The 27,030-nt window shown below is 34.3% G+C and overlaps 4 protein-coding genes across 4 annotated transcripts; 2 read left to right on the forward strand and 2 right to left on the reverse strand.

Annotated features, from left to right (window-relative positions):
• Positions 1-844: 844 nt before the first annotated feature.
• Positions 845-2,764, reverse strand: LOC137826553 (cytochrome b561 and DOMON domain-containing protein At2g04850). The gene is made up of 2 exons (XM_068632555.1): positions 1,830-2,764; positions 845-1,463 (listed from the first exon to the last, which is right to left on the reverse strand). Exons 1-2 carry the CDS (start codon positions 2,575-2,577, stop codon positions 1,009-1,011), a joined length of 1,203 nt encoding a protein of 400 aa, XP_068488656.1. The 5' UTR covers positions 2,578-2,764; the 3' UTR covers positions 845-1,008.
• A 387-nt stretch (positions 2,765-3,151) lies between these two features.
• Positions 3,152-6,533, reverse strand: LOC137826554 (putative MO25-like protein At5g47540). Its single transcript, XM_068632556.1, has 11 exons — positions 6,353-6,533; positions 6,031-6,192; positions 5,735-5,853; positions 5,566-5,643; positions 5,326-5,419; positions 4,752-4,811; positions 4,207-4,275; positions 3,819-3,917; positions 3,686-3,730; positions 3,491-3,593; positions 3,152-3,406 (listed from the first exon to the last, which is right to left on the reverse strand). Exons 1-11 carry the CDS (start codon positions 6,473-6,475, stop codon positions 3,297-3,299), a joined length of 1,062 nt encoding a protein of 353 aa, XP_068488657.1. The 5' UTR covers positions 6,476-6,533; the 3' UTR covers positions 3,152-3,296.
• A 2,016-nt stretch (positions 6,534-8,549) lies between these two features.
• On the forward strand, positions 8,550-9,751 carry LOC137826391 (uncharacterized). Its single transcript, XM_068632349.1, has 2 exons — positions 8,550-8,676; positions 9,242-9,751. The coding sequence occupies exon 2, from the start codon at positions 9,244-9,246 to the stop codon at positions 9,586-9,588; it is 345 nt and encodes a 114-aa protein (XP_068488450.1). The 5' UTR covers positions 8,550-8,676; positions 9,242-9,243; the 3' UTR covers positions 9,589-9,751.
• A 14,939-nt stretch (positions 9,752-24,690) lies between these two features.
• LOC137825459 (polygalacturonase-like) lies at positions 24,691-26,496 on the forward strand. The gene is made up of 5 exons (XM_068631122.1): positions 24,691-24,792; positions 24,883-25,108; positions 25,411-25,496; positions 25,611-26,129; positions 26,278-26,496. The coding sequence occupies exons 1-5, from the start codon at positions 24,691-24,693 to the stop codon at positions 26,494-26,496; spliced, it is 1,152 nt and encodes a 383-aa protein (XP_068487223.1).
• Positions 26,497-27,030: the final 534 nt, after the last annotated feature.

The following is a 27,030-nucleotide window of genomic DNA, read 5'->3' on the forward strand; positions in this document are numbered from 1 at the left end:
AAGAAACTAATATAATAAGTTATTATAAAACATTTATACATATAAACGCACACATAAATGTGATATGTAAGGGTTAATAATTTTGAGCTCCTTTCTGATAATACATTTCATAATTTGTTTACGAGTTGAACATGATTCTTTTTATTATTATTTTTTCTGTTAAAAAAAATTGTGAAAAAAAATTATACTAACTCACATTAATTAGTAAAAGCAGTTTTTTTTTTTTTATCATCAATTGTTAATTGATTTGTGTTGAATTAACGTAGAAATCAAATCCTACTTTTTATACACATAAATATAACACGAATTAAGTTTAAAAAATTACAAAAAAATGGTGGCAAATCTTCCTTTTAACGTGTCAAAAAATTATATTACTTTAACAATTTTATATTGACGTGTCTAAAATCATTGTGTTATTTCAACACAATTTTATCTTACGTTTCCAAAATCTTGATTTTGGTACGATTTTACTCTTACATGTCATAAATCATAAATAGTATAAGAAAAATATAGGTTGAAAACTTCAAAAAGTTAGTATATATTTTTTTATGTGATGAATTTAGAAATAAATATATATAATAAAGGGTAAATTTATAATTAAATAATATGAAAAAATATTAAAATAATAGTAGTGAGAGTTGTAATGTGGTTGTATAAAAATTTTGGATTGTTTATGTATCATTGCCTTTCTTAAAAAATGTCTTCCCCAATTTCTTGAATAAAAAAAAATTTACATCACAATAGTAAAAAAAAATTAATTTACAATCCTTAATTAATGATATAAAAAAAGGTACTTTTGTGATTTCATAAAAAAATAGAAATTTTAGAGAAAGAAAAATGGTTGTATAGTGAAGCAAATTGTACATGTATCATTTTTCAATAAAAAACCTGATTGATACCATCAATCAAATAGAAGGTGACAAAGGTATGTATATATATATATGTATGATTCAAAATAATTGGGTTTGGATACAAAAATCAGTAAAAGGTTGAAGAAGAAGAAGAAAGTTAATTGTGAATGGCACTTGAAGTTCCTTTGTCAGAAGCTGCAATGAACCCTTCTCTTCTCATCTTATCTTCCTTGGATTTTCTGCAGAAAACAACCCAAGAATTGACCTCCAAAGCAATGCAGACACCAATGAGAGTGGAGAGGCCAAGGCAGTATACGAGCTTGGCGTAGGACCTGCTGGCTCCCATCACCTCAAATCCTTGAAACACATTCACAAACCCAAGCACCACGCACGAGTACCCTACAAAGTGGTGGTACGATTTCCAGTACTTTCTGAACTTGTTCCTTGCGTTTGGCCTGAACAACAGTGCCAGACTCTGCAACGCCCCCAGGCAAAACACTGCGATTCCGAGCTTCCGGTGAAGGCTATACTCCACTCCCGGCGACAGTTGCCCCAGCCGGATTCCTATGGCGAACCCCACAGTTCCCAGAACGAAACCAAACAGTTGGACTCCTGCATCATGCATATTATTCTCACTCCACGTTAATTCTCATTGTGCATGCATTTCTCCATCAAACGTGTTTTTGTGATAAACCAACATAAAAAGAAACATGAAATGCAAATGGGTGTTCAAGTTAAGGTTGTAGTGTACAAAATTCAGAATTGCAACGAAAAAAACTGTGCACAAAAAATACTTTTGAATCCTTCCAATAAAGGTAGTCATATTTGCACTCTTAAGTTGTTTCTATATTTATGTCTTGGTGTACTAGAATATAGGTGGCTATGTAAGAATCATTTTAAGGTTGTTTGAAAAAGAGAATGGTAAAATTTAAAATGTGAATGGTGGAATTGAAATGGAAGAATGATAGTAAGGATGACCTGCATGAGCATAGAACCATGCAGGTCCGAGTGCTTGAATGTGGCGGAGGTAGCGGGCGGTGATGGCTCCGATGGGTAAGAGAATGCCCCAGGAGATGGCGTTAAGGGTGCCATGGATCACTCTCAGCATAGTCAGATCCGTGTGCTGAGGAGCAGAGGATCCCGACAGCACGTCAAAGGTGGCAATGGAAGACAGGTCGGTGGAAGTGGTCGGATGAATGGTGGGCGAGTAGCCCTGCACGTAGAGTCCCCTGTTCCAAACAAGGTGGATCTTCGTTTTGTTGGTTTGCAGTTTCATGGTGCCGTAGATTTGGATGCCGGCGCCGTTGTGCACGGTGGCCATTTTGCCGCCGTACATGGCGGCGGTGGAGGAGAGGAGGTGGATGTCAAGAGGGCGAGAGAGCAGTGGAGATTTTTGAAGCTTCACTGTGGGGTCTAAGATGTAAGGTAGAAGCACTATTTGGCCTGAATTTGGGTCCGGGAAGGCTATTAATGCACGTGTTCCTGTCATTTCAGGTGATGTGGGGTTTATGCCCCAGCCAACCCACCCAGAAGGTGAAATGAAGCTTCCAAAGAAGACAAGTTCCAAGGTTGAGTTGTGAGGGTGGAAGGTCCATGCTATGGAGGCTTGTTGGGTTGGGAGGTTCATGCATTTTTGGAACGTTTTGGTGGCTGTTTCGACTGTGCAGTGGGATGAGAATGCAATGTGGGGAAGGCAACATAGAAGGGAGAGGTAGAGAAAAAGCATGGTGGCGTTGATGGAGGGAGAATTGGAGTGAATGAGTGATGGATAGGGAGAGAGTTAATGGTTCATGGCTGAGTTCTTTTGGTAACAATGCTGTGTTTTGTAATGATGTGTTAAGGGTGCCATTATGGATTTTGAGCACGTAATAAGTGCAAAACGTTAGTGCTGCTTACTTTCTTTTTCCTTGACTTTGAAGGGAAGAGAATGTTGTGTATATATATGTGCGTTTGGTAGAAATGGGACATTGTGATTGGTTTTAAAATTTGTGATAAATAGTATCAAACCAGATATTATGATGTCGACCATTTTGATTGTAGTCGTTGTCTTCACGATATACGGTAGATTCATCTCTGCATACTGTGCTTGGCTTTGAAGCTATGCAATAATCATTCAACTTCAGAAAATTTGACTTACCATCAAGTTTGTTTTAAGCAAATGAAATCATCTTTTATACTAAGCTTACAGGTAAAACCAAATTATGTGGTATAATTTTAAAATGCTCAATATATACAAAGTTAAAATGCTTAATATAAATATAACAGAAGATAAAAATTAAACAAGAAATTCAAATAATAAGTTAGACAAAATCCAATCTTCTATTTACGTTGAAGTTATATTTAATTCTCCCAAATGAATATCACATGTGGTAAAAAAAAGAACCACGACACAAAGAAACTTCACAAGAGAAATGTGGGACTTGGAGAAAGCAGAAGATGAAGTATTCAACATGGAACTTCACAATTGTCCAAAGATGTGCATGGATGATCCTTGTATTGAAGGGTGATTATCTCGCTAATTACTTGTTGTTTATCTGCTTGAAAATGGTCGTCCGCTGAAATATTAAGTACAGAGTTAACTTGCCTCACCAATTCAAATTAGAAACACCATACATTGAAGTGATGCAAGATCTTTATACCTTTGTCGCAATTGAAGTTTTCCAAAAATTGCAAAAGCTTGTGTTTATTTGTGACAAGGATGTTCACAACTTCAGGAGGCTTATTTTGATTTGCAACAAATAGCTGTCAATACCAGAAACTACAGTAATTAAATTCAAAGCTCCATTTAGAATTAAGATATCAAATAAATGAATATAAATAACTCCATTCCACACCTTGAAAACGTGGAAGGTGTCCAATTGAATTGTCTTGTTTGAATCCTGCAAATTGAGAAAACAAAAATAATAAGTAGTTTTATTTTGGGTTTGCAGGTCTGAAAAATTAATCTGAGTATCGGAGAAAGCATACTCTTAGGAGGTTCATGAGGATCCTCATATTATCCAACGAGCTCACATACCGAACCATTACAGCAGCATTCGAGCGATCCAATAACATATCCCCCAATAACTGTAACATATTTCATATACCATGATTAGGACAGTCCCGAATTTAACACGTAGTAAACTGGTTATGATTTATGCTTAATTCTCATTGTATAATTAAATTATTTATCGAAATGAACTCAAATTTGTTCATGTATACAAGATTATTACAATTGTGCAAATGGGTAAAAAAGTTTGTGACTGGTGCAAACCATTAAAATGGACAATTGATGTTCTTTCAAATACAAACCAAAAAAAATGGCTCGAGGTAAATGAACTTGGGACTTAAGGAATGAATCACAGAAGAAATTTACCTTGATAGCGTACCGTCTTGTGAAATAACTGGTGGATTCAAGCAACCGATAGTTGTACTCTTTGAAGAACTGACAGGCAGAGAGTAAAACGGTTTAACTGATACTTCTTAAAATGTTGATGAAAACATATAACTTAAAAAGCTACTGAAATTTTGGATAAAAACAACCAAATTACTCATGGTATAATAAATTTGTTGACAGTGAAAAGAAAATGACTTCATTTAGTCATGTAGACTTCAAGTGAATTAATTTTTGGCTCATATGCCTTACAATCACGCATGTTGACATCAACTACAAAGTGCAGAACCTTAACATTCCACCGAGAATGCCACGAACTCATGACAATGGAAGCTTTGTAAATCAGGTTGAAGTTATTAACTAAACTTTTAATTCACATGCATGTTGGATGATAAAACAGTAATAGGGGAAAATTCTATCCCTCTTTGATTGCTTTTAAATTGTCTAATATTTGCAGACGATAAAAACATGTACCCTGTGCCTTACATAAATTCTAATGAATTTGTAAACTTGTATAGCGGACTTACCCAGTCATAATTTTTTGAAAGAAATTCAGCAACTGTAGATTTATGTCTTGTCAATAACTCCTGTGTTATGAGTCAGGGAAATGGATCAAGTTCATTATCATCATTATAATGAATTTGTCGTAAGAGCAAAATAGTCGTATACAGTAGCAACGTATGATATAACAACATTTTAATTAAAACCAGATTTCTAGTTTTAACACGATTTTAGCTGCCCAAACCTGTCTGTATAAAAAGTAATAATCATTAAAAGTTCCAAATTCAGAAATAATTTATAATTATTATATAAGTTGTCTGTACCTAATTGTAGCTGTCAAAATATTACTGCCTACTTATCATAAACATGGAACATTATCGGAATCTTTTATATTTTATTTCTGTAAATGTTTCCAGAAATTTTGAAAATTTAAGAAAAAAATTGTAAGAAAAAGTTTATAGAAAATTTACTAAAGGAATTCTATGAAATATGAAAAATTCGTTTAACAGACAAAAAAAATATATAAATATGAAAGTTTAATAGTAAAAATGTGTAGAATTTTGGTGACGAAAATTGAAAAATATGATATGATAAACATACTTTAAAAGTGGCAACAGCATCGGATGCTATCTCAAAATTTGGTAGTTGAATGTAGTCAAAGAACTTCTTCATATTATCTGATTCCAACACATGTCTGAAAAAAACATAAATAAAACTTGTGAGAATTTACAAGAGGAAAGGAAAGTAAAATTTCAAGTTCATCCATGTATGATCCTTCGCTATATATTTTTAATCTCCGGAAAGGTATAAAATTAATTAACAAAGAATTGGAATTCGTACCTTGCTACACTCTGGTGGCGTATGCACTCCCTTGCAACCGCACCAAACGTCAAAGCAACGTCACACTCATTGTCGTAACTAATCAAATCAAGTTTCGCCAATCAACCATTTATCCAACGCGCAAAACCATAATTTAAAAAAAATTGAATGTGGATTGAAGAATTGGTACCCGCATATGAGCATGTCCACAAGATCCAAGTTTTTTTCCAGGTACTGAGAAGCAATTAGTTGCGAATTAACTCGTTGCCGCTGCAAGTTCGCAATTACATGCGTTGCATCTTGACGAGCCTATATAAATCAATTTTTACAAATTTAGGAAAAAAAAAAGAAATATTTCAGAATACCTCAACCTTATTGAACAGAATTCCGTTAAATCTCCGATCCGAAAAAACCATCCAGCAATACCATAAGCTCAAAACACGAATCAAAATACGAAAAATCATAAAATGTGAAAAAAATGGCTACCCCGAGTTTGAGTTTTGCCAGATAGAGGATGAAAATCCGAAACGTATCGTCTCTGAAAAACTCGCGAGTGATGTGAGCGCACGCGTCGGGATTTGGCTCTGATTCACCGTTTCCGTACAGAACCGTTCGTATCTCCAGTATCGTTTTGCTCAGATCTGACAGCTGCAACACATTTCAAACACATAATTTAAAAAACGCAGCATCGTTTTCGTCACAACATTGCAAATTCTGAAGTGTCTGTAATTTTTCGCAATGATGAGAAGCACAACGAAATTAAGAACGTTGAATATGGAGAAGGCACGAAATTCGGAAATGAAATTACCTTTTCTTCGCGTTTACTTTCGCGCGTGCAGGTTTTGGAGTCGACGAAGATGATGAGTTCTCGGGCATGGCGCACGAGCTCCACTGGTGTTTTGGGCTTTTGCTTGAACAGGGCTTTCTTCATTTTTCTTAATTGATGAAATTGATTGAATGATTTGAATTTGTTAATGTGAATTAGGGTTTTGCATGAGAAATGAGGGAAGGGAGTATGTTATTATCATGCATGTTGTGTACGTGCGTAGAATGTGTGAAACCGTTATTTTGGGCATCAGAAAACGAAGGTTAGTTGTTGACAGGTAGAGAAAATTAATAAATCATAATAATATTATTATATTATTATTAATAATAAAACAGAAAATAGAAAGTAATAATAATTAGGAAGAGATGTTCTGTTTCTGCAAACTTCTAGCATCCCTTTTTTTCCTCTCACTACACTTTTTTTTTTATCATTGAAAAATAAATAAATAAAAACAAAACCCTTTAAAAATATCTCAACCTTTACAAACGATATTAACTATATTAACATTATATGTAACATAACTAACAGATAAGACACGTGTCTCAATACACTAAATTTTTTCTTTTTCTTAACTCATTATTCTTCATTATCTTTCACTTCTTATTATTAATATTATTTTTTTTATCATTCGTGTAAATAATAATTTCTCCTCGTCTTATCAATGAACATAGTCAACTTGTAGTGAATATTTGTCGTCAGAAATTTTCATCAGTATAATTACAAAAAAATTATGGAGAGATTATTCTGATTAGGAAGTTTTGTAAAATAAGTTAATGCTCTAATTGGTTCTTTGAAATTGAGTTGTGATGAGAATTGAATCTAAATCAAATGGTTGATATTATGAATTTTACATTATGCATATACTAGTGCCATAATTATATTAAAATGGTTGAGAATAGCTAGATTTGAATTATAAGCTTTGTTTAAGTTTTATGATTATTTTGTTAGGTTTTATGTTTGTTTGAATGTTTGGATTCTTCCTAATTTTTGTTCAAGTTAAACATTTCTACTAAAACAATCTAAAATAATATTTTTTCAACATTATTTTAGTCAAAGTCGTGATCAAATTTTAATATTTTATTATGCATTATTTTTAATTTAAGATTTTAATGTTTAAATTACATATTATTGTGTGTATTTAGATTATTGAAATAACCGTTGATATAAATTGAATTATAATTGATTAAGTCACATATTTGAGGATGTTGTATTGAATTTATGTATTTTTCAATATTAAATAAAAAAAACATGTTATATTATAAAGATTATTTGATTTATGAATAATTTAAATAACATAAATTAAGATATCAATGAGTGAGAAGTTGATAGAGATTTTGCGATCAAAACTTAGTATGATGTATGCATTTCAATTGTTATAAACTCATCTTAATATGATTCTTGAAATGTGAGGATGATTTAAAACTTCGATTGAGTTAGATGTTAGTTTATAATAAGATATAATTAATATTATGATTTTTTTTTTTGAAATAAATGGTCTGTTATTTAATATGTGTTTTTAAGTTTATTGGAAGTAGATATTTGAGATATAATATATTGAATATTTAATTGTATTAAAACACATATTTATTATTATTATTATTGTTCATTTAATTTTTTTTCTAATTTTAAGTAATTTACTATTTTGTGTGATTGTTTTGATTAATCATGAAGATAACTAAGATTTTCTTATTAGTTTTTTTGTTGGATTTTCCATATTGTTTTGATATATTTAGATTAAATATAACTATGTGTACTTATGTAAGTTTTTTATTGGTATTACCTTTACTTTATGTAATAGTTTCTAAAAGTATAAAATATCTTTTATATGCTTATGGTGGACATGTACTAGAGAACAACAACAGCTCTTTCCAATTTAAGAGAAATGAAGAATAAAGAAAAAAATTATTATAATCAAAATCTAAACATTTTATTTACTAAAGAAATATATTTAATATATCACGAACAAAACTACATTTGAATTATGTAAAGATAATTTTTTTAAAAAAAATATTATTGTTTTTATATTATATATAATGTTTATTTTTATTATGATCATTTTCCTGTGATGCTTCTTTTAACTACAAATGGAATATTTAAATTATTATTATTTACGCTATTTTAAATACTTTAAACGAATTGAGTATTTATTTTTTTGAAAAAAAAATCTCCCAATTTGAATATAAAACACAAAGAATTAAAAGAAGGGATTTAGTTTGAGAGCGCGAGCGAGGGTAATTGACTCTTACTTTTGTGTTGTGTGTTTTGTTAAAGTCTCTTACTTGGATCTGATTAATCTCACCCCTCAGGTATGTTTCTACGTTTTCCTTTTCAATTCAAATTTTGTGTTACTGGTCTGCTTCAATTTCTTCTAATTGTTGTTTAACCCGTTAAGCAATACCCAGTACTATGCCTTTCAACTGTTTGATCAAAGTTCCCAATGCAATATTTTCAGAGAAATTGCTTCTTTTCATTTTTTACGTTTAAATGTTTTTGGCTTCGCTTGTGGGTTCCTCATCTTTAGCACACTGCCTCAAGTTCGTCTCCTACCTTCCTTTTTCTGTTGCTCTTTTATCTCGCAAATTTTTGGGAATGGACGGAGGTTGAAAGGGGGAAAAGTTTATATTTAGTTGATATTTTGAATTCTGCATTTGCCAGATATTCAAACCATGAAATGAACTTGTATTTTGTGGATACATTGAAATGCTTGGTTTCTTGTTTCATATACAACATTCGAATGTGGCTGAGAGTTGATAATTTTTTATGGGTGTTGGTTTCTTGAGTTATATTTGTTATGCGAAAAACTGACACAAAAAAGTGTTTTTTTATTATAAATTTTATGCTTATATTAGCTAGGGTTATCTTTTGAAACAGATATGGTTATACCACCCCCAGTGAGGCCTCCCAGGATTATAAATTTTCTCAAACCTTATGTTCTGAAGATGCATTTTACCAACAAGTATGTGAGTGCCCAGGTGATTCACACCCCAACTGCTACTGTAGCCTCTTCTGCAAGCTCACAGGAGAAAGCCTTGCGATCAAGCTTGGGAACTACTCGCGATGTGGCTGCAGCTGCAAAGATTGGGAAGATACTGGCCGAACGCCTTTTGCTCAAGGACATTCCTGCTGTTTCTGTTCACTTGAAGAGAGAACAGAAATATCATGGTAAGGTTAAAGCGGTTATTGATTCTCTTAGGGATGTTGGTGTTAAGTTGCTTTGAGTCATGATTGCGTGTTCAATTATACCTCAGAGACCGTCCTGTTTGGATCTTATTTTCCTTTTTATTCTTAAGTTGTCATCATAACAGGAAGTTATCATTGAACATATTTCACTATGACCTTAGTTAATTACGTTTTGAGAAATAAGACGAGTGTTGATGTGCATATGTGTTTGTTTTATTGCTTGCATATATTCTAAGTCAGTTGAACTGAAAAACATGTGAGAGGAAGGTCAGATGGACGTGCATTGAAGCATTTCTAGCTGAAATACTAACACATTGGAGTAGTTTGCTTTTATTCATTTTCCAGTTTCCCATGCCAATCCATGTCTCAATGGTCATTGGTAGCTGAAGTACAAACACGTTGAGTGTGTATGATTTATTTTATTCATTTCCCAGTTTCCAATGCCAATCCAAGCACAGTTAGTATCTTTTGCTTAAGACCGTAAAATTACTTTTAAGGGATATATCAACTGTGATCCACTCACCAAAATAGCAGATAGACATTGATTAACCAGGGCAGTGCTCTTGTTTAGATCTTAACACCTAGATGTTCTGCAGCAAGATGTTGCAGTGCTCTTCTGCTACTTGGACCTACTTAAACCCAAAGGTAAGTTTATTAGAACACATTACAGGGAGATTTGGAATGTAAAATGGAAAAACAAAAACAGATAGCTACGTGTATAATGGAATCAATATCATGTTTCATAGTCAACTCCTCCCCTGCATTCTTTTTTCATTTGCCAGCAGACCATTCATTGGACTTGCCCAATGCACTTACACCACCATACAGGATGCTATTCATTCAAACAGTACATAAAATATCAACAATGGTAAATTAGGCACACACTTAAAACTAGCAAAACAACAATCCTGCAGTTACAAACCCTATATTCAAGACACCCTTTATTCAATACCATTAAAAAATAAGAGCTGCGAGTCAGGTGCCAAGACCTTTGCATTGGTATAGGAAGTTGGTCAAGTACCATGGCGAACTACCTGTTATCGGGGTCACCATGCTTGATTTCTACTAGTGGAATCTTGATACATTATTTTTTAGATATCCCCCAGCTGATGATAGGAGATTAATTTTTTTCTATAGTTAGAGATCACCAATTCAAATTTTGTTTCTCTTAATATAGTTTTCTTCATACACGTAGTTAGGAACTGAATCCCTGGCAAGATTATTCATATATGAAGATTGTTAGCTATCCTATACATATAGAGTAGCTGTATCACCATTAAATGTTCTTGAAAAATTACATGTTAAACACAAACATACCCAGTTAATATTGCTATTGTTAACACCTACTGATGTATGTACTTACATACTAGTAGTAAGCTTCTTTAGGTTCCCTCTTGAATCAAAATTTGCAATGTTAGCAACTGGTGCAGACTGTAAAACTAGGTGATGCAGCAAAGACACTGATATATGACACGAATACGTATAATCTTTAAAATGTACGACACGAGGACACAAATTTATATATTATATAATTATGAATTATATAAATTGACAACAAAAATTTATGTACACAAGTATGTCCGTTTTTTTTTTCTAGTAGAAAGATATTTTTCATGGCTGGTTCAAAATGATTTGTTCCTTATTTTTATAATCATACTAAAAATTTATACAATAAGTTTGAGTTTTTAAAAAATTAATATATTTCTCTTTTTTAAAATTTTGTTAGAATCGTGCTAGAATTATAAAAAATAAAACAATTATTTTTTGAATTGGACACTTCATCGATACGTGTTCTACGAGTGTTGATGTCCAATACGTGAATTTGACATGGATACATTATTTAAGAGGAGTGTTTGAGCCTATATTGTTGATATTGTTGTTGCAGCAGTAGTGATAAGTGATATTATTATAAGTAAATAGTTCAATTAATATTAATAAAATTATGGTTAAAATAAATAGCCATATAATTAGAAAAAATATTATCAAACTAAAACTGAAAAAACATGCCAATACTTAAGCAATGTTATAATGTATCAAATTTAACACATTGAAATCAATTTTAATACAAAAAATGTTTTTATTTTCTTATCCTTTATTGAATGAATCGATTAAATAATCTTAAGACTTTAAAGGATCACACCAGTCAAGTGTCAATAATTTAAATTAAACAGCATTCAACGTTCCATCTAATTAAACCATGTGTCGTGGAGAAAGGCATACTGCAAGATTTTTCTTAAATATAATTAGTTCTACAAAATAAAATACATAGGAACAACATAATTTGTAATAAGTAATGGTGAAATTACATATTTAAGAAATGTATAATAAGAGATGTCTTGATTGTTAATACAAAATATATTATTTCCTTATACAATAAATAAGACATGTGTTTCAACCATTGGATCAAAAACATAAACTATTAGAATAAATTAAAATATTTTAAACTTACTTTTTTAACATGATCTCTATATGTTAAGAAGACTGTTAAAAGTTATACGATATTTTACGTAGTTACATAATATTAAAATATTAATTATCCACTTAAAATTAATCTTCTCATTCATGATATATATATATATATATATATATATATATATATTTCATGCATGCATCCATCGATACCTGATGTATTAAAATTGAAAAATCACATTTAAATTAAAATGAATAAACTATATTCCAAAATTTGGTATAGCGACACAAAATTTAAGATTTAATTTAAATTGGTAATTTTTTTGGAGGATTATGAATAAGAAAGAAATAAGATAACTATTACAGAAGAAATGACGTGGTTTAACGAGGAAAATATATCTTATGGAAAATACTTTGATTTAATAATAAATAATCACTTATATCACATTTAAAATAACATTAATTTAATAATGATACTAATAATAATAATAATAATTATTATGATAAAATTATTAATAAATAAAAATAATTATAAAAAAAATATTACAATTAATAAATTTCTTATTAATAATAATTTAAGACAATTGTTAGAAAGGAAGGTTAGTTTGTGTGCGAAATTGTTTGATTTTTTTCTAGGTGAATACTCATCCGTTTGACCTGAAATTTGTCGCGTTTTGCCCAAATTCAGTCGAGATTCTTACGTGAAATTTCAGGAAAAAACTATTTTGGGAGAATTTTTCAGAAATTTTATTGAAAACCAAGGCTATTCTCTACCAAAACTTGTAAAATTTCGTCATACTTTCTGTAATTTTATTCTGGGTTCGTATTGTGTTGAAAAAATTCTCACCAGTACTTTCATATGTTGTTTGCTCCCAGGTCAGGAGGCACATCTATCAACAAATCACAAAAAAAAGATATAGGGAAGAAAACCCAGGACGTTTTGTTTTCGGAAAACCAGTTTTGTTCACTCTCGATCTGGGACTTACTATTCGTTACTCCTTGGGTATTTTGGTCTGAAATTTTTACCACATATTCGTCATTGTGTCTATTGAGTTTTGGCTAAGATTAGAGCCCCAAATATGTCCCACAGAATTTGCAATAAATTTTTTATTCATCACTGTCAGGGCCGAAAGGAAGGTTCGTTTGAATGTCAAACTATTTGATTTTTTTCCTAAGTGAATACTCATCCGTTTGACCTGAAATTTCTTGCGTTTTGTCCCAAATCCAGTCGAGTTCCTAACTTTCGTATGTTGTTTGCACCCAGGTTAGGAGGCACGTCCATAAACAAATCACAGAAAGAAGATACGGGGAAGAAAAGCCAGGACGTTTTGTTTTTGGAAAACCAGTTTTGTTCACTCTCGGTCTGGGACTTACTACGCCTTACCCCTTGAGTATTTAGGTCTGAAATTTTTACCAGACATTCGTCATTGTGTCTACTGAGTTTTGGCTGAGATTTGAGCCCCAGACTCGTCCCAGAGAATTCGCAATAAATTTTTTATTCATCAGTGTCCGGGCTGAAAGGAAGGTTCGCTTGTGTGTGAAACTGTTTGATTTTTATCCTGGGTGAATACTCATCCGTTTGACCTGAAATCTGTCGCATTTTGTCCCAAACTCAGTGGAGATTCTTACGCGGAATTTCAAGATAAAACCATTTCGGGAGAATTTTCAGAAATTTTTTGCAAACCAAGGCTATCCTCTAGCAAAACTTGTGAAATTTCGCCCTACTTTCTGAAATTTTTTTCTGCGTCCGTATTGCGCTGAAAGAATTCGCACAAGTACTTTCGTATGTTGTTTGCACCCAGGTGAGGAGGCACGTCCATAAACAAATCACAAAAAGAAGATACGGGGAAGAAAAGTCAGGACGTTTTACTTTCGGAAAACCGGTTTTGTTCACTCTCGGTCTGGGACTTACTGCGCCTTACCCCTTAAGTATTTTGGTCTGAAATTTTTACCAGACATTCGTCATTGTGTTTACTGAGTTTTGGGTGAGATTTGAGCCCCAGACTCGTCCCACAAGATTCGCAATAAATTTTTTATTCATCAGTGTCCGGGCTGAAAGGAAGGTTCGCTTGTGTGTGAAACTGTTTGATTTATTTCCTGGGTGAATACTCATCCGTTTGACCTGAAATCTGTCGCGTTTTGTCCCAAACTCAGTGGAGATTCTTACGCGGAATTTCAATAAAAAACTATTTCGGGAGCTTTTTTCAGAAATTTTTTGCAAACCAAGGCTATCCTCTAGCAAAACTTGTGAAATTTCGCCCTACTTTCTGAAAAAAAAAAAATTTCGCGTCCGTATTGCGCTGAAAAAATTCGCAAAAGTACTTTCGTATGTTTTTTGCACCCAGGTGAGGAGGCAGGGCCGTAAACAAATCACAGAAAGATGATACGGGGAAGAAAAGCCAGGACGTTTTGTTTTCGGAAAATCGGTTTTGTTCACTCTCGGTCTGGGACTTACTGCGCCTTACCCCTTGGGTATTTTGGTCTGAAATTTTTACCAGACATTCTTCATTGTGTCTACTGAGTTTTGGCTGAGATTTGAGCCCCAGACTCGTCCTACAAGATTCGCAATAAATCTTTTATTCGTCAGTGTCCGGGCTGAAAGGAAGGTTCGCTTGTGTGTGATGCTGTTTGATTTTTTTCCTGGGTGAATACTCATCCGTTTGACCTGAAATCTGTCGCGTTTTGTCCAAAACTCAGTGAAGATTCTTACGCGGAATTTCAGGAAAAAACCATTTCGGGAGATTTTTTCAGAAATTTTGTGCAAACCAAGGCAATCCTTCAGCAAAACTTGTGAAATTTCGCCCTACTTTTTGAAGAAAAATTTTTGCGTCCGTATTGCGCTGAAAAAATTCGCACAAGTACTTTCTTATGTTGTTTCCACCCAGGTGAGGAGGCACAGCCATAAACAAATCACAGAAAGAAGATACGGGGAAGAAAAGTCAGGACGTTTTGTTTTCGGAAAAAAGGTTTTGTTCACTCTCGGTCTGGGACTTACTGCGCCTTACCCCTTGGGTATTTTGGTCTGAAATTTTTACCAGACATTCGTCATTGTGTCTACTGAGTTTTGAATGAGATTTGAGCCCCAGACTCGTCCTACAAGATTCGCAATAAATTTTTTATTCATCAGTATCCGGGCTGAAAGGAAGGTTCGCTTGTGTGTGAAACTGTTTGATTTTTTTTCTGGGTGAATACTCATCCGTTTGACCTGAAATCTTTCGCGTTTTGTCCCAAACTCAGTGGAGATTCTTACGCGGAATTTCAGGAAAAACCCATTTCGGGAGTTTTTTTTCAGAAATTTTGTGCAAACCAAGGCTATGCTCTAGCAAAACTTGTGAAATTTCGCCCTACTTTCTGAAAAAAGAAATTCGCGTCCGTATTGCGCTGAAAAAATTCGCACAAGTACTTTCTTATGTTGTTTGCACCCAGGTGAGGAGGCACGACCATAAACAAATCACAGAAAGAAGATACGGGGAAGAAAAGCCAGGTCGTTTTTTTTCTCAGAAAACAGGTTTTGTTCACTCTCGGTGTGGGACTTACTGCGCCTTACCCGTTGGGTATTTTAGTCTGAAATTTTTACCAGATATTCGTCATTGTGTCTACTGAGTTTTGGCTGAGATTTGATTCCCCGACTCGTCCCACAAGATTCGCAATAAATTTTTTATTCATCAGTATCCAGGCTGAAAGGAAGGTTCGCTTGTGTGTGAAACTGTTTGATTTTTTTCCTGGGTGAATACTCATCCGTTTGACCTGAAATCTGTCGCGTTTTGTCCCAAACTCAGTGGAGATTGTTACGCGGAATTTCAGGAAAAAACCATTTCGGGAGATTTTTTCACATATTTTGTGCAAACCAAGGCTATCCTCTAGATAAACTTGTGAAATTTTGCCCTACTTTCTGAAAAAAAAATTTTGCGTCCGTATTGCGCTGAAAAAATTCGCACAAGTACTTTCTTATGTTGTTTGCACCCAGGTGAGGAGGCACGGCCATAAACAAATAACAGAAAGAAGATACGGGGAAGAAAAGCCAGGTCGTTTTTTTTTTCGAAAAACAGGTTTTGTTCACTCTCGGTGTGGGACTTACTGCGCCTTACCCCTTGGGTATTTTGGTCTGAAATATTTACCAGACATTCGTCATTGTGTCTACTGAGTTTTGGCTGAGATTTGAGCCCCAGACTCGTCCCACAAGATTCGCAATAAATTTTTTATTCATCAGTGTCTGGGTAGAAAGGAAGGTTCGCTTGTTTGTGAACTTGTTTGATTTATTTCCTGGGTGAATACTCATCCGTTTGACCTGAAATCTGTCGCGTTTTTCCAAAACTTAGTGAATATTCTTACGCGAAATTTCAGGAAAAAACCATTTCGGGAGATTTTTTCAAAAATTTTGTGCAAACAAAGGCTATCTTCTGGCAAAACTTGTGAAATCTCGCCCTACTTTCTGAAAAAAAAAAATTTCGCGTCCGTATTGCGCTGAAAGAATTCGCACAAGTACTTTCGTATGTTGTTTGCACCCAGGTGAGGAGGCACGACCATCAAGAAATCACAGAAAGAAGATACGGGGAAGAAAAGCCAGGACGTTTTGTTTTCGGAAAAAAGGTTTTGTTCACTCTCGGTCTGGGACTTACTGCGCCTTACCCCTTGGGTATTTTGGTTTGAAATTTTTACCAGACATTCGTCATTGTGTCTATTGAGTTTTGGCTGAGATTTGATCCCCAGACTCGTCCCACAAGATTCGCAATAAATTTGTTATTCATCAGTGTCCGGGTTGAAAGGAGATTCGCTTGTGTGTGAAACTGTTTGATTTTTTTCCTGGGTGAATACTCATCCGTTTGACCTGAAATCTGTCGCGTTTTGTCCCAAACTCAATGGAGATTCTTACGCTGAATTTCAGGAAAAAACTATTTCTGAAGATTTTTTCAGAAATTTTGTGCAAATCAAGGCTATCCTCTAGCAAAACTTGTGAAATTTCGCCCTACTTTCTGAAAAAAAAAAATTTGCGTCCGTATTGCGCTGAAAAAATTCGCACAAGTACTTTCGTATGTTGTTTGCACCAAGGTGAGGAGGCACGGCCATAAACAAATCACAGAAAGAAGATACGGGGAAGAAAAGCCAGGACGTTTTGTTTTCGGAAAACCGGTTTTGTTCACTCTCGGTCTGGGACTTACTGCGCCTTTCCCCTTTGGTATTTTGGTCTGAAATTTTTACCAGACATTCGTCATTGTGTCTAATGAGTTTTGCCTGAGATTTGAGCCCAAGACTCGTCCCAGAGGATTCGCAATAAATTTGTTATTCATCAGTGTCCGGGCTGAAAGGAGATTCGCTTGTGTGTGAAACTGTTTGATTTTTTTCCTGGGTGAATACTCATCCGTTTGACCTGAAATCTGTCGCGTTTTGTCCCAAACTCAGTGGAGATTCTTACGCGGAATTTTAGGAAAAAACCATTTCGGGAGATTTTTTCTGAAATTTTGTGCAAACCAAGGTTATCCTCTAGCAAAACTTGTGAAATTTCGCCCTACTTTCTGAAAAAAAAAATTCGCTTCCGTATTGCGCTGAAAAAATTCACACAAGTACTTTCGTATGTTGTCTGCATCCAGGTGAGGAGGCACGGCCATAAACAAATAACAGAAAGAAGATACGGGAAAGAAAAGCCAGGACGTTTTGTTTTCGGAAAATCGGTTTTGTTCACTCTCGGTCTGGGACTTACTAGGGTTTACCCCTTGGGTAATTTGCTCTGAAATTTTTACCAGACATTCGTCATTGTGTCTACTGAGTTTTGGCTGAGATTTGAGCCCCAGACACGTCCCACAAGGTCCGCAATAAATTTTTTTTTCATCAGTGTCCGGGCTGAAAGGAGATTCACTTGTGTGTGAAACTGTTTGATTTTTTTCTTGGGTGAATACTCATCCGTTTGACCTGAAATCTGTCGCGTTTTGTCCCAAACTCAGTGGAGATTCTTACGCGGAATTTCAGGAAAAAACCATTTCAAGAGATTTTTACAAAAATTTTGTGCAAACCAAGGTTATCTCCTCTAGCAAAACTTGTGAAATTTCGCCCTACTTTTGAAAAAAAAATTTCGCGTCCGAATTGTGCTGAAAAAATTCGCACAAGTACTTTCGTATGTTGTTTGCACCCAGGTGAGGAGGCACGGTCATAAATAAATCACAGAAAGAAGATACAGGGATGAAAAGCTAGGACGTTTTGTTGTCACAAAACCGGTTTTGTTCACTCTCGGTCTGGGACTTACTGCGCCTTACCCCTTGGATATTTTGGTCTGAAATTTTTACCAGACATTCGTCATTGTGTCTACTGAGTTTTGGCTGAGATTTGAGCCCCAGACTCCTCTCACAAGATTCGCAATAAATTTTTTATTCATCAGTGTCCGGGCTGAAAGGAAGGTTCGCTTGTGTGTCAAACTGTTTCATTTTTTTCCTGGGTGAATACTAATCATTTTGACCGGAAATCTGTCGCGTTTTTTCCCAAACTCAGTGGAGATTCTTACGCGGAATTTCAGGAAAAAACCATTTCGGGAGATTTTTTCAGAAATTTTGTGCAAACCAAGGCTATCTTCTAGCAAAACTTGTGAAATTTCGCCCTACTTTATGAAATTTTTTTCGGCGTCCGTATTGCGCTGAAAAAATTCTCACAAGTACTTTCGTATGTTGTTTGCACCCAGGTGAGAAGGCACGGCCATAAACAAATCACAGAAAGAAGATACGGGGAAGAAAAGACAGGACGTTTTGTTTTCGGAAAATCGGTTTTGTTCACTCTCGGTCTGGGACTTACTGCGCCTTACCCCTTGGGTATTTTGGTCTGAAATTTTTACCAGACATTCGTCATTGTGTCTACAGAGTTCTGGCTGAGATTAGAGCCCCAGACTCGTCCCACAAGATTCACAATAAATTTTTTATTCAACAGTGTCCGGGCTGAAAGGAAGGTTCGCTTCTGTGTAAAACTGTTTGATTTTTTTCCTTTGTGCATGCTCATCCGTTTGACCTGAAATCTGTCGCGTTTTGTCCCAAACTCAGTGGAGATTCTTACGCGGAATTTCAGGAAAAAACCATTTCGGGAGATTTTTTCATAAATTTTGTACAAATCAAGGCTATCCTCTAGCAAAACTTGTGAAATTTCGCCCTACTTTCTGAAAAAAAAATTCTGCGTCCGTATTGCGCTGAAAAGATTCGCACAAGTACTTTCTTATGTTGTTTGCACCCAGGTGAGGACGCATGGCCATGAACAAATCACGGAAAGAAGGTACGGGGAAGAAAAGCCAGGACGTTTTGTTTTCGGAAAACCGGTTTTGTTCACTCTCGGTCTGGGACTTACTGCGCCTTACCCCTTGGGTATTTTGGTCTGAAATTTTTACCAGACATTCGTCATTGTGTCTATTGAGTTTTGGTTGAGATTTGATCCCCAGACTCGTCCCACAAGATTCGCAATAAATTTTTAATTCACCAGTGTCCGGGCTGACATGAGGTTTGCATGTGTGTGAAACTGTTTGATTTTTTTCCTGGGTGAATACTCATCCGTTTGACCTGAAATCTGTCGCGTTTTGTCCCAAACTCAATGGAGATTCTTACGCTGAATTTCAGGAAAAAACTATTTCTGAAGATTTTTTCAGAAATTTTGTGCAAATCAAGGCTATCCTCTAGCAAAACTTGTGAAATTTCACCCTACTTTCTGAAAAAAAAAAATTTCGCGTCCGTATTGCGCTGAAAAAATTCGCACAAGTACTTTTGTATGTTGTTTGCACCAAGATGAGGAGGCAGGGCCATAAACAAATCACAGAAAGAAGATACGGGGAAGAAAAGCCAGGACATTTTGTTTTCGGAAAAAAGGTTTTGTTCACTCTCGGTCTGGGACTTACTGCGCCTTACCCCTTGGGTATTTTGGTCTGAAATTTTGACCAGACATTCGTCATTGTGTCTACTGAGTTTTGGCTAAGATTTGATCCCCAGACTCATCCCACAAGATTCGCAATAAATTTGTTATTCATCAGTGTCCGGGCTGAAAGGAGATTCGCTTGTGTGTGAAACTGTTTGATTTTTTTCCTGGGTGAATACTCATCCGTTTGACCTGAAATCTGTCGCGTTTTGTCCCAAACTCAGTGGAGATTCTTACGCGGAATTTTAGGAAAAACCCATTTCGGGAGATTTTTTCTGAAATTTTGTGCAAACCAAGGTTATCCTCTAGCAAAACTTGTGAAATTTCGCCCTACTTTCTGAAAAAAAAAATTCGCTTCCGTATTGCGCTGAAAAAATTCACACAAGTACTTTCGTATGTTGTCTATATCCAGGTGAGGAGGGACGGCCATAAACAAATCACAGAAAGAAGATACGGGAAAGAAAAGCCAGGACGTTTTGTTTTCGGAAAATCGGTTTTGTTCACTCTCGGTCTGGGACTTACTGGGGCTTACCCCTTGGGTAATTTGCACTGAAATTTTTACCAGACATTCGTCATTGTGTCTATTGAGTTTTGGCTGAGATTTGAGCCCCAGACACGTCCCACAAGGTCCGCAATAAAAAAATTTTTCATCAGTGTCCGGGCTGAAAGGAGATTCGCTTCTGTGTGAAAATGTTTTATTTTTTTCCTGGGTGAATACTCATCCGTTTGACCTGAAATCTGTCGCGTTTTGACCCAAACTCAGTGGAGATTCTTACGCGAAATTTCAGGAAAAACGATTTCGGGAGATTTTTTCAGAAATTTTGTGCAAACCAAGGCTATCCTCTAGCAAAACTTGTGAAATTTCGCCCTACTTTCTGAAAAAAAAATTCCGCGTCCGTATTGCGTTGAAAAAATTCGCACAACTACTTTCGTATGTTGTTTGCACCCAGGTGAGGAGGCACGACCATAAACAAATCACAGAAAGAAGATACGGGGAAGAAAAGCGAGGACGTTTTGTTTTCGGAAAATCGGTTTTGTTCACTCTCGGTCTGGGACTTACTGCGCCTTACCCCTTGGGTATTTTGGTCTGAAATTTTGACCAGACATTCGTCATTGTGTCTACTGAGTTTTGGCTGAGATTTGAGCCCCAGAATCGTCCCACAACATTCGCAATAAATTTTTTATTCATCAGTGTACGGGCTGAAATGAGGTTCGCTTGTGTGTGAAACTGTTTGATTTCTTTTCCTGGGTGAATACTCATCCATTTGACCTGAAATCTGTCGCGTTTTGACCCAAACTCAGTGGAGATTCTTACGCGGAATTTCAGGAAAAACCATTTCGGGAGATTTTTTCAGAAATTTTGTGCAAACCAAGGCTATCCTCTAGCAAAACTTGTGAAATTTCGCCCTACTTTCTGCAATTTTTTTCCGGGTCCGTATTGCGCTTAAAAAATCTGAAAAAATTCGCACAAGTACTTTCGTATGTTGTTTGCACCAAGGTGAGGAGGCACGGCCATAAAAAAATCACAGAAAGAAGATACGGGGAAGAAAAGCCAGGACGTTTTGTTTTCGGAAAACCGGTTTTGTTCACTCTCGGTCTGGGACTTACTGCGCCTTTCCCCTTGGGTATTTTGGTCTGAAATTTTTACCAAACATTTTTCATTGTGTCTACTGAGTTTTGGCTGAGATTTGAGCCCCAGACTCATCCCACAAGATTCGCAATAAATTTTTTATTCATCAGTGTCCGGGCTGAAAGGAGGTTCGCTTGTGTGTGAAACTGTTTGATTTTTTTCCTGGGTGAATATTCATCCGTTTGACCTGAAATCTGTCGCGTTTTGTCCCAGACTCAGTGGAGATTCTTACGCGGAATTTCAGGAAAAAACCATTTCGGGAGATTTTTTCAGAAATTTTCTGCAAACCAAGGCTATCCTCAAGCAAATCTTGTGAAATTTCACCCTACTTTCTGAAAAAAAAAATTTCGCGTCCGAATTGCGCTGAAAAAATTCGCACAAGTACTTTCGTATGTTGTTTGCACCCAAGTGAGGAGGCACGACCATAAACAAATCACAGAAAGAAGATACGGGGAAGAAAAGCCAGGACGTTTTGTTTTCGGAAAATCGTTTTGTTCACTCTCGGTCTAGGACTTACTGCGCCTTACCCCTTGGGTATTTTGGTCTGAAATTTTTACCAGACATTCGTCATTGTGTCTACTGAGTTTTGGCTGAGATTTGAGCCCCAGAATCATCCCACAAGATTCGCAATAAATTTTTTATTCATCAGTGTCCGGGCTGAAAGGAGGTTCGCTTCTGTGTGAAACTGTTTGATTTTTTTCCTGGGTGAATACTTATCCGTTTGACCTGAAATTTGTCGCGTTTTGTCCTAGACTCAGTGGAGATTCTTACGTGGAATTTTAGGAAAAACCATTTCGGGAGATTTTGCAGAAATTTTGTGCAAACCAAGGCTATCCTCTAGCAAAACTTGTGAAATTTCGCCCTACTTTCTGAAAAAAAAAATTTCGCGTCCGTATTGCGCTGAAAAAATTCACAAAAGTACTTTCGTATGTTGTTTGCACCCAGGTGAGGAGGCACGGCCGTAAACAAATCACAGAAAGATGATACGGGGAAGAAAAGCCAGGACGTTTTGTTTTCGGAAAATCGGTTTTGTTCACTCTCGGTCTGGGACTTACTGCGCTTTACCCCTTGGGTATTTTGGTCTGAAATTTTTACCATTCATTCTTCATTGTGTCTACTGAGTTTTGGCTGAGATTTGAGCCCCAGACTCGTCCTACAAGATTCGCAATAAATCTTTTATTCGTCAGTGTCCGGGCTGAAAGGAAGGTTCGCTTGTGTGTGATGCTGTTTGATTTTTTTCCTGGGTGAATACTCATCCGTTTGACCTGAAATCTGTCGCGTTTTATCCCAAACTCAGTGGAGATTCTTACGCGGAATTTCAGGGAAAAACCATTTCGGGAGATTTTTTCAGAAATTTTGTGCAAACCAAGGCTATCCTCTAGCAAAACTTGTGAAATTTCGCCCTACTTTCTGCAATTTTTTTCCGGGTCCGTATTGCGCTTAAAAAATCTGAAAAAATTCACACAAGTACTTTCGTATGTTGTTTGCACCCAGCTAAGGAGGCACGATCATAATCAAATCACAAAAGGAGATGTAGGGAAAAAAATTCAGGACATATTGGTCTCGAAAAACTAGTTTTGTTCTCTCTCGGCCTCATACGTATTACACCTTATTCCTTTGGTGTTTTGGTCTGAAATTTTTTCCAGAGATTCGTTATTGTGTTTATTGTGTTTTGGATGAGATTTAAGTTTCAAATTGGTCCCACAAGATTTACAATAAATATTTTATTCATCACTGGTATAGCAAAAAAGATTTGTTTGTATGTGAAACTATTTGATTTTTTTCCTAGTTGAATACTCATTTGTTGACCTGAAATTTATCATGTTTTTGTTTCAAATTCTGTCGATATTCATAAATTATTATTGGAAAAAACTTCAAAAATTTTGTGCAAACCATGACTATCCTTTTTCAAAAATTTTGAAATTTCGTCATTTTTTCTGCAATTTTATTTTGAATCTATTTTTTGCAATTTTATTCTAGATCCATATTGTATTAAAAAAATCACACAAATACTCTCATATGATGTTGCACCCAGCTAAGAAGACATGTCCATAATCAAATCACATTATTATACTATAAATTTATAAAAAAAAATAATTAATATATTTAAATTTACAAAAGTAATTATAACATATATTTTATGTATATATGTTCTAAAGAAGAAAATATGAATTTACAATATTATGCTCTTGTAATTATAAATCCTTCTTTAAGTTTTAAGTGGAAGACTAAAAAAGTAATTTTTTTTATTAATGCATATATTTGTATTTATGAAATTATTGAGTAAATTTTTATTATTTAAGTAGAAACATAATTTAGAGCCTTCCCTCTCCATAATTTTTTGAGTTTTAAAAAACTAATTTAATGTATATATGATAAATTAATAATATATAATTTATGATAAAAAAAATTGAATAAATTATAAAAATTATATAAATGCAAAAAATTTGATTTGCATAAAAGATTATTATTATTATAACAACTAATATGACAATTAACTATTGTGTAGGCAAATGTCTGAATGATTAATCTTTATTATATAGTAAATACAAAAGAATAGAATGATAGGTATACAGAAGAAATTATGTATGATAAATGTATTTTCATTATTTTTTTCATCTCTTATATTAAAAAAATTATGTTTTCTAAATTTTTTTAAATTTTCAATTTGTCATATTTTAATATCATAAAGAATAAAATTGGAAAAAGAAATGTGTACATATAAGAGAGAAATTCTCTTTATATATTATATATTGTTAGTTTTTTTTTTCAAATTCAAATTTTTGCTTAAAATTCGTTTTCTAGTTTTTTTTTAAAATTCAAATTTTTCATATTTTATAATCACAAAGGATAAAATTGGAAAAAAATATAAACATAGAGGAATCTTCTTGATATATTATATTATAGATTAATATTAATATTATTAATAACATTATTATTATTTTTAACTGTAATAATAATATTATTATTATATATTAATATTAATAATAATAATAATATCATTACAGAAGCATTAAATTATTTAAGTTCAAGAAATGCAGAGCATATAGGTTACAAAAGTTCATTAAATTATAATTAATTGTTATTTATAATCAGAGATGAACTACAAGAACAAGATTACTAGAAGTTTGCAATACAAATAGTGTTCCCCAAATTTCCTTAACAAAATTCATCTGTCAAAAGTAAAGAATACAAGGAAACAGAGTTCAGCAACAACAACAACAACATGGTAGCCAATGTTTTATTCTTATTGTTGACTATTTCTTGCACAGCTCAATCAACAGTCATTGATATTAAAAAATTTGGCAGAAACAAAGATATAACACAGGTAAAACACTACTGCTAAATTTAGCTATAAGATATTGAAGATTCCATGTTATTATTACTAGTTTTTATTTGAAATTTGTGTTGTCTCAAGGCTTTCACAAAAGCTTGGAAAGAAGCATGTGCATCAACAAGTGCAAGCAAAATTCTTATATCAAGTGGAGAATACAAGATGAATGCAGTAAATGTGAAAGGTCCTTGCAAAGCCTCTGTTGAAATTCAGGTTGATGGCACAATTCAAGCACCAGCTGATCCCTATGCACTCAAGGATGCTTATGAATGGATCAAAATTGAATATGTTGACTCTTTCACCTTATCAGGTAAAGGTATATTTTGATATGGCATGTTAATGTAACTGATATGTTGTCATGTCAGTTGGATCCTCAATTGGTTTGGAAATAAGAAGTTTGTGTTGAGATTATTTGTATAAGGGTTTAGACACTTCACCTTATCAGGTAAAGGTATATCTTGTTATGGTATGTTAATGTAACTGATATCTTGTAATGTTTATTGGATCCTCCACTGGTTTGGAGATAAGAAGTTTGTGTTAAGATTATTTGTATAAGGGTTTGGACAGCCATAAAATACTTGATTTTATTTTATTTATTAAAAAAAAAATCAGGTAAAGGTACCTTTGATGGCAAAGGTGCAATTGCTTGGAAGCATAACAACTGCAGAACACACCAAAATTGTAAGAGGAATTCCATGGTAAATAAATTGTACATGAACATGTACAATGCCAATTATTCTCAAATTTTTAGCACTAGCTTTCTTCTAAATGATGCTAATGAGTTGAGTCTCTTGTAACTAAAATGTATGCAGAATTTTGGCTTCAATTTTCTTAACAATTCCATAGTTCGAGGTGTAACTTCTAAGGACAGCAAAAACTTTCATGTGAATGTTTTGGGATGCAACAACTTCACATTTGATAACTTCCACATCAGTGCTCCAGAAACCAGCATCAACACTGATGGAATTCACATTGGAAGATCAACTAATGTGAAAGTTCTTAACTCCAACATTGCTACTGGAGATGACTGTGTTTCATTGGGGGATGGAAGTAGAGAAGTAATCATCAAAAATGTGAAGTGTGGACCTGGTCATGGCATCAGTGTTGGAAGCCTTGGCAAGTATGCAGGAGAAGAGCCTGTGGAAAATCTTTTAGTCAAGAACTGCACTATGACAGGAACAGATAATGGTGTAAGGATCAAAACTTGGCCTAACACTGCAGTGGTTACTACTGTTACTAACATGCATTTTGAAGATTTTACTATGGTTAATGTCTTGCATCCAGTGATCATAGACCAGGAGTATTGTCCTTGGAATCAATGCTCAAAAGAGGTACATATTTTTTAATCAAAAGTTAGTTTAGATGTCTTTATTCATTACCATTTGTGTTGTTGTCATACTAGAATTGATATTATTTGAATTAAGTCACTGATCTTTTAGTGTCTTTTTGATTTGTGTGTGTATGGTTGCAATGACTTAGAATCCATCAAAAATAAAGATAAGCAAGGTTACCTTCAAGAATATTAAGGGCACTTCAAGAAGCAAGGAAGGAGTAACTCTTATATGTAGCAGAAGTGTACCATGTGAGGGTGTGGAACTAAGTGAGGTTTCTCTTACATACAATGGAGCTCCCATAGTTGCTAAATGTGTTAATGTCAAACCCAAAATTACAGGGAAAGCTCCTAAATGTTCAGCTTAAGAGAATTGGGTTGACATAATGTTGACATTGTTTTTAAAAAAAAATGTATCGAGAAGTAACAATTTGTCTCAAAAATAGATGTTGAACTTACCAGAAACAATTATTTAAGATTATAATTGCAGTATTCATTAAGATTTAAAAGATATTGACATAAATTATTAAGATAATTCAATTAAGAAAATTTGGAATAAGATTAATCTGCTCACTCGTAAAATATAATGTTCAATGGCCTAAGAAAATATAACGTATGTTTAGATAATAATGAAAAAAAAAGTCATTAACGTACTAACGAGAGGTTTACAGATAATATTGATTGAACAAATAAAACGAAAGCATTAAAAACTTATAACTGAATATTTCAGTTACAATAAGTTTGGAGTTTTTTTAAAAGTGTACATCAAATGTTCAATAAAGGGCTAACATGTGAAAAGTAAATTTATAGAAAAGAGAAAGATGAGGCCACGCTCTCAAAGTACCAAATTTTATAAATTTGATCAATTACTAAAGAAAATAATAAAGAATCACCTTATTTTT

The sequence above is a fragment of the Phaseolus vulgaris genome, chromosome 8, assembly GCF_000499845.2.
Source record: "Phaseolus vulgaris cultivar G19833 chromosome 8, P. vulgaris v2.0, whole genome shotgun sequence".
In the NCBI taxonomy this organism is placed as follows: Eukaryota; Viridiplantae; Streptophyta; class Magnoliopsida; order Fabales; family Fabaceae; genus Phaseolus; species Phaseolus vulgaris.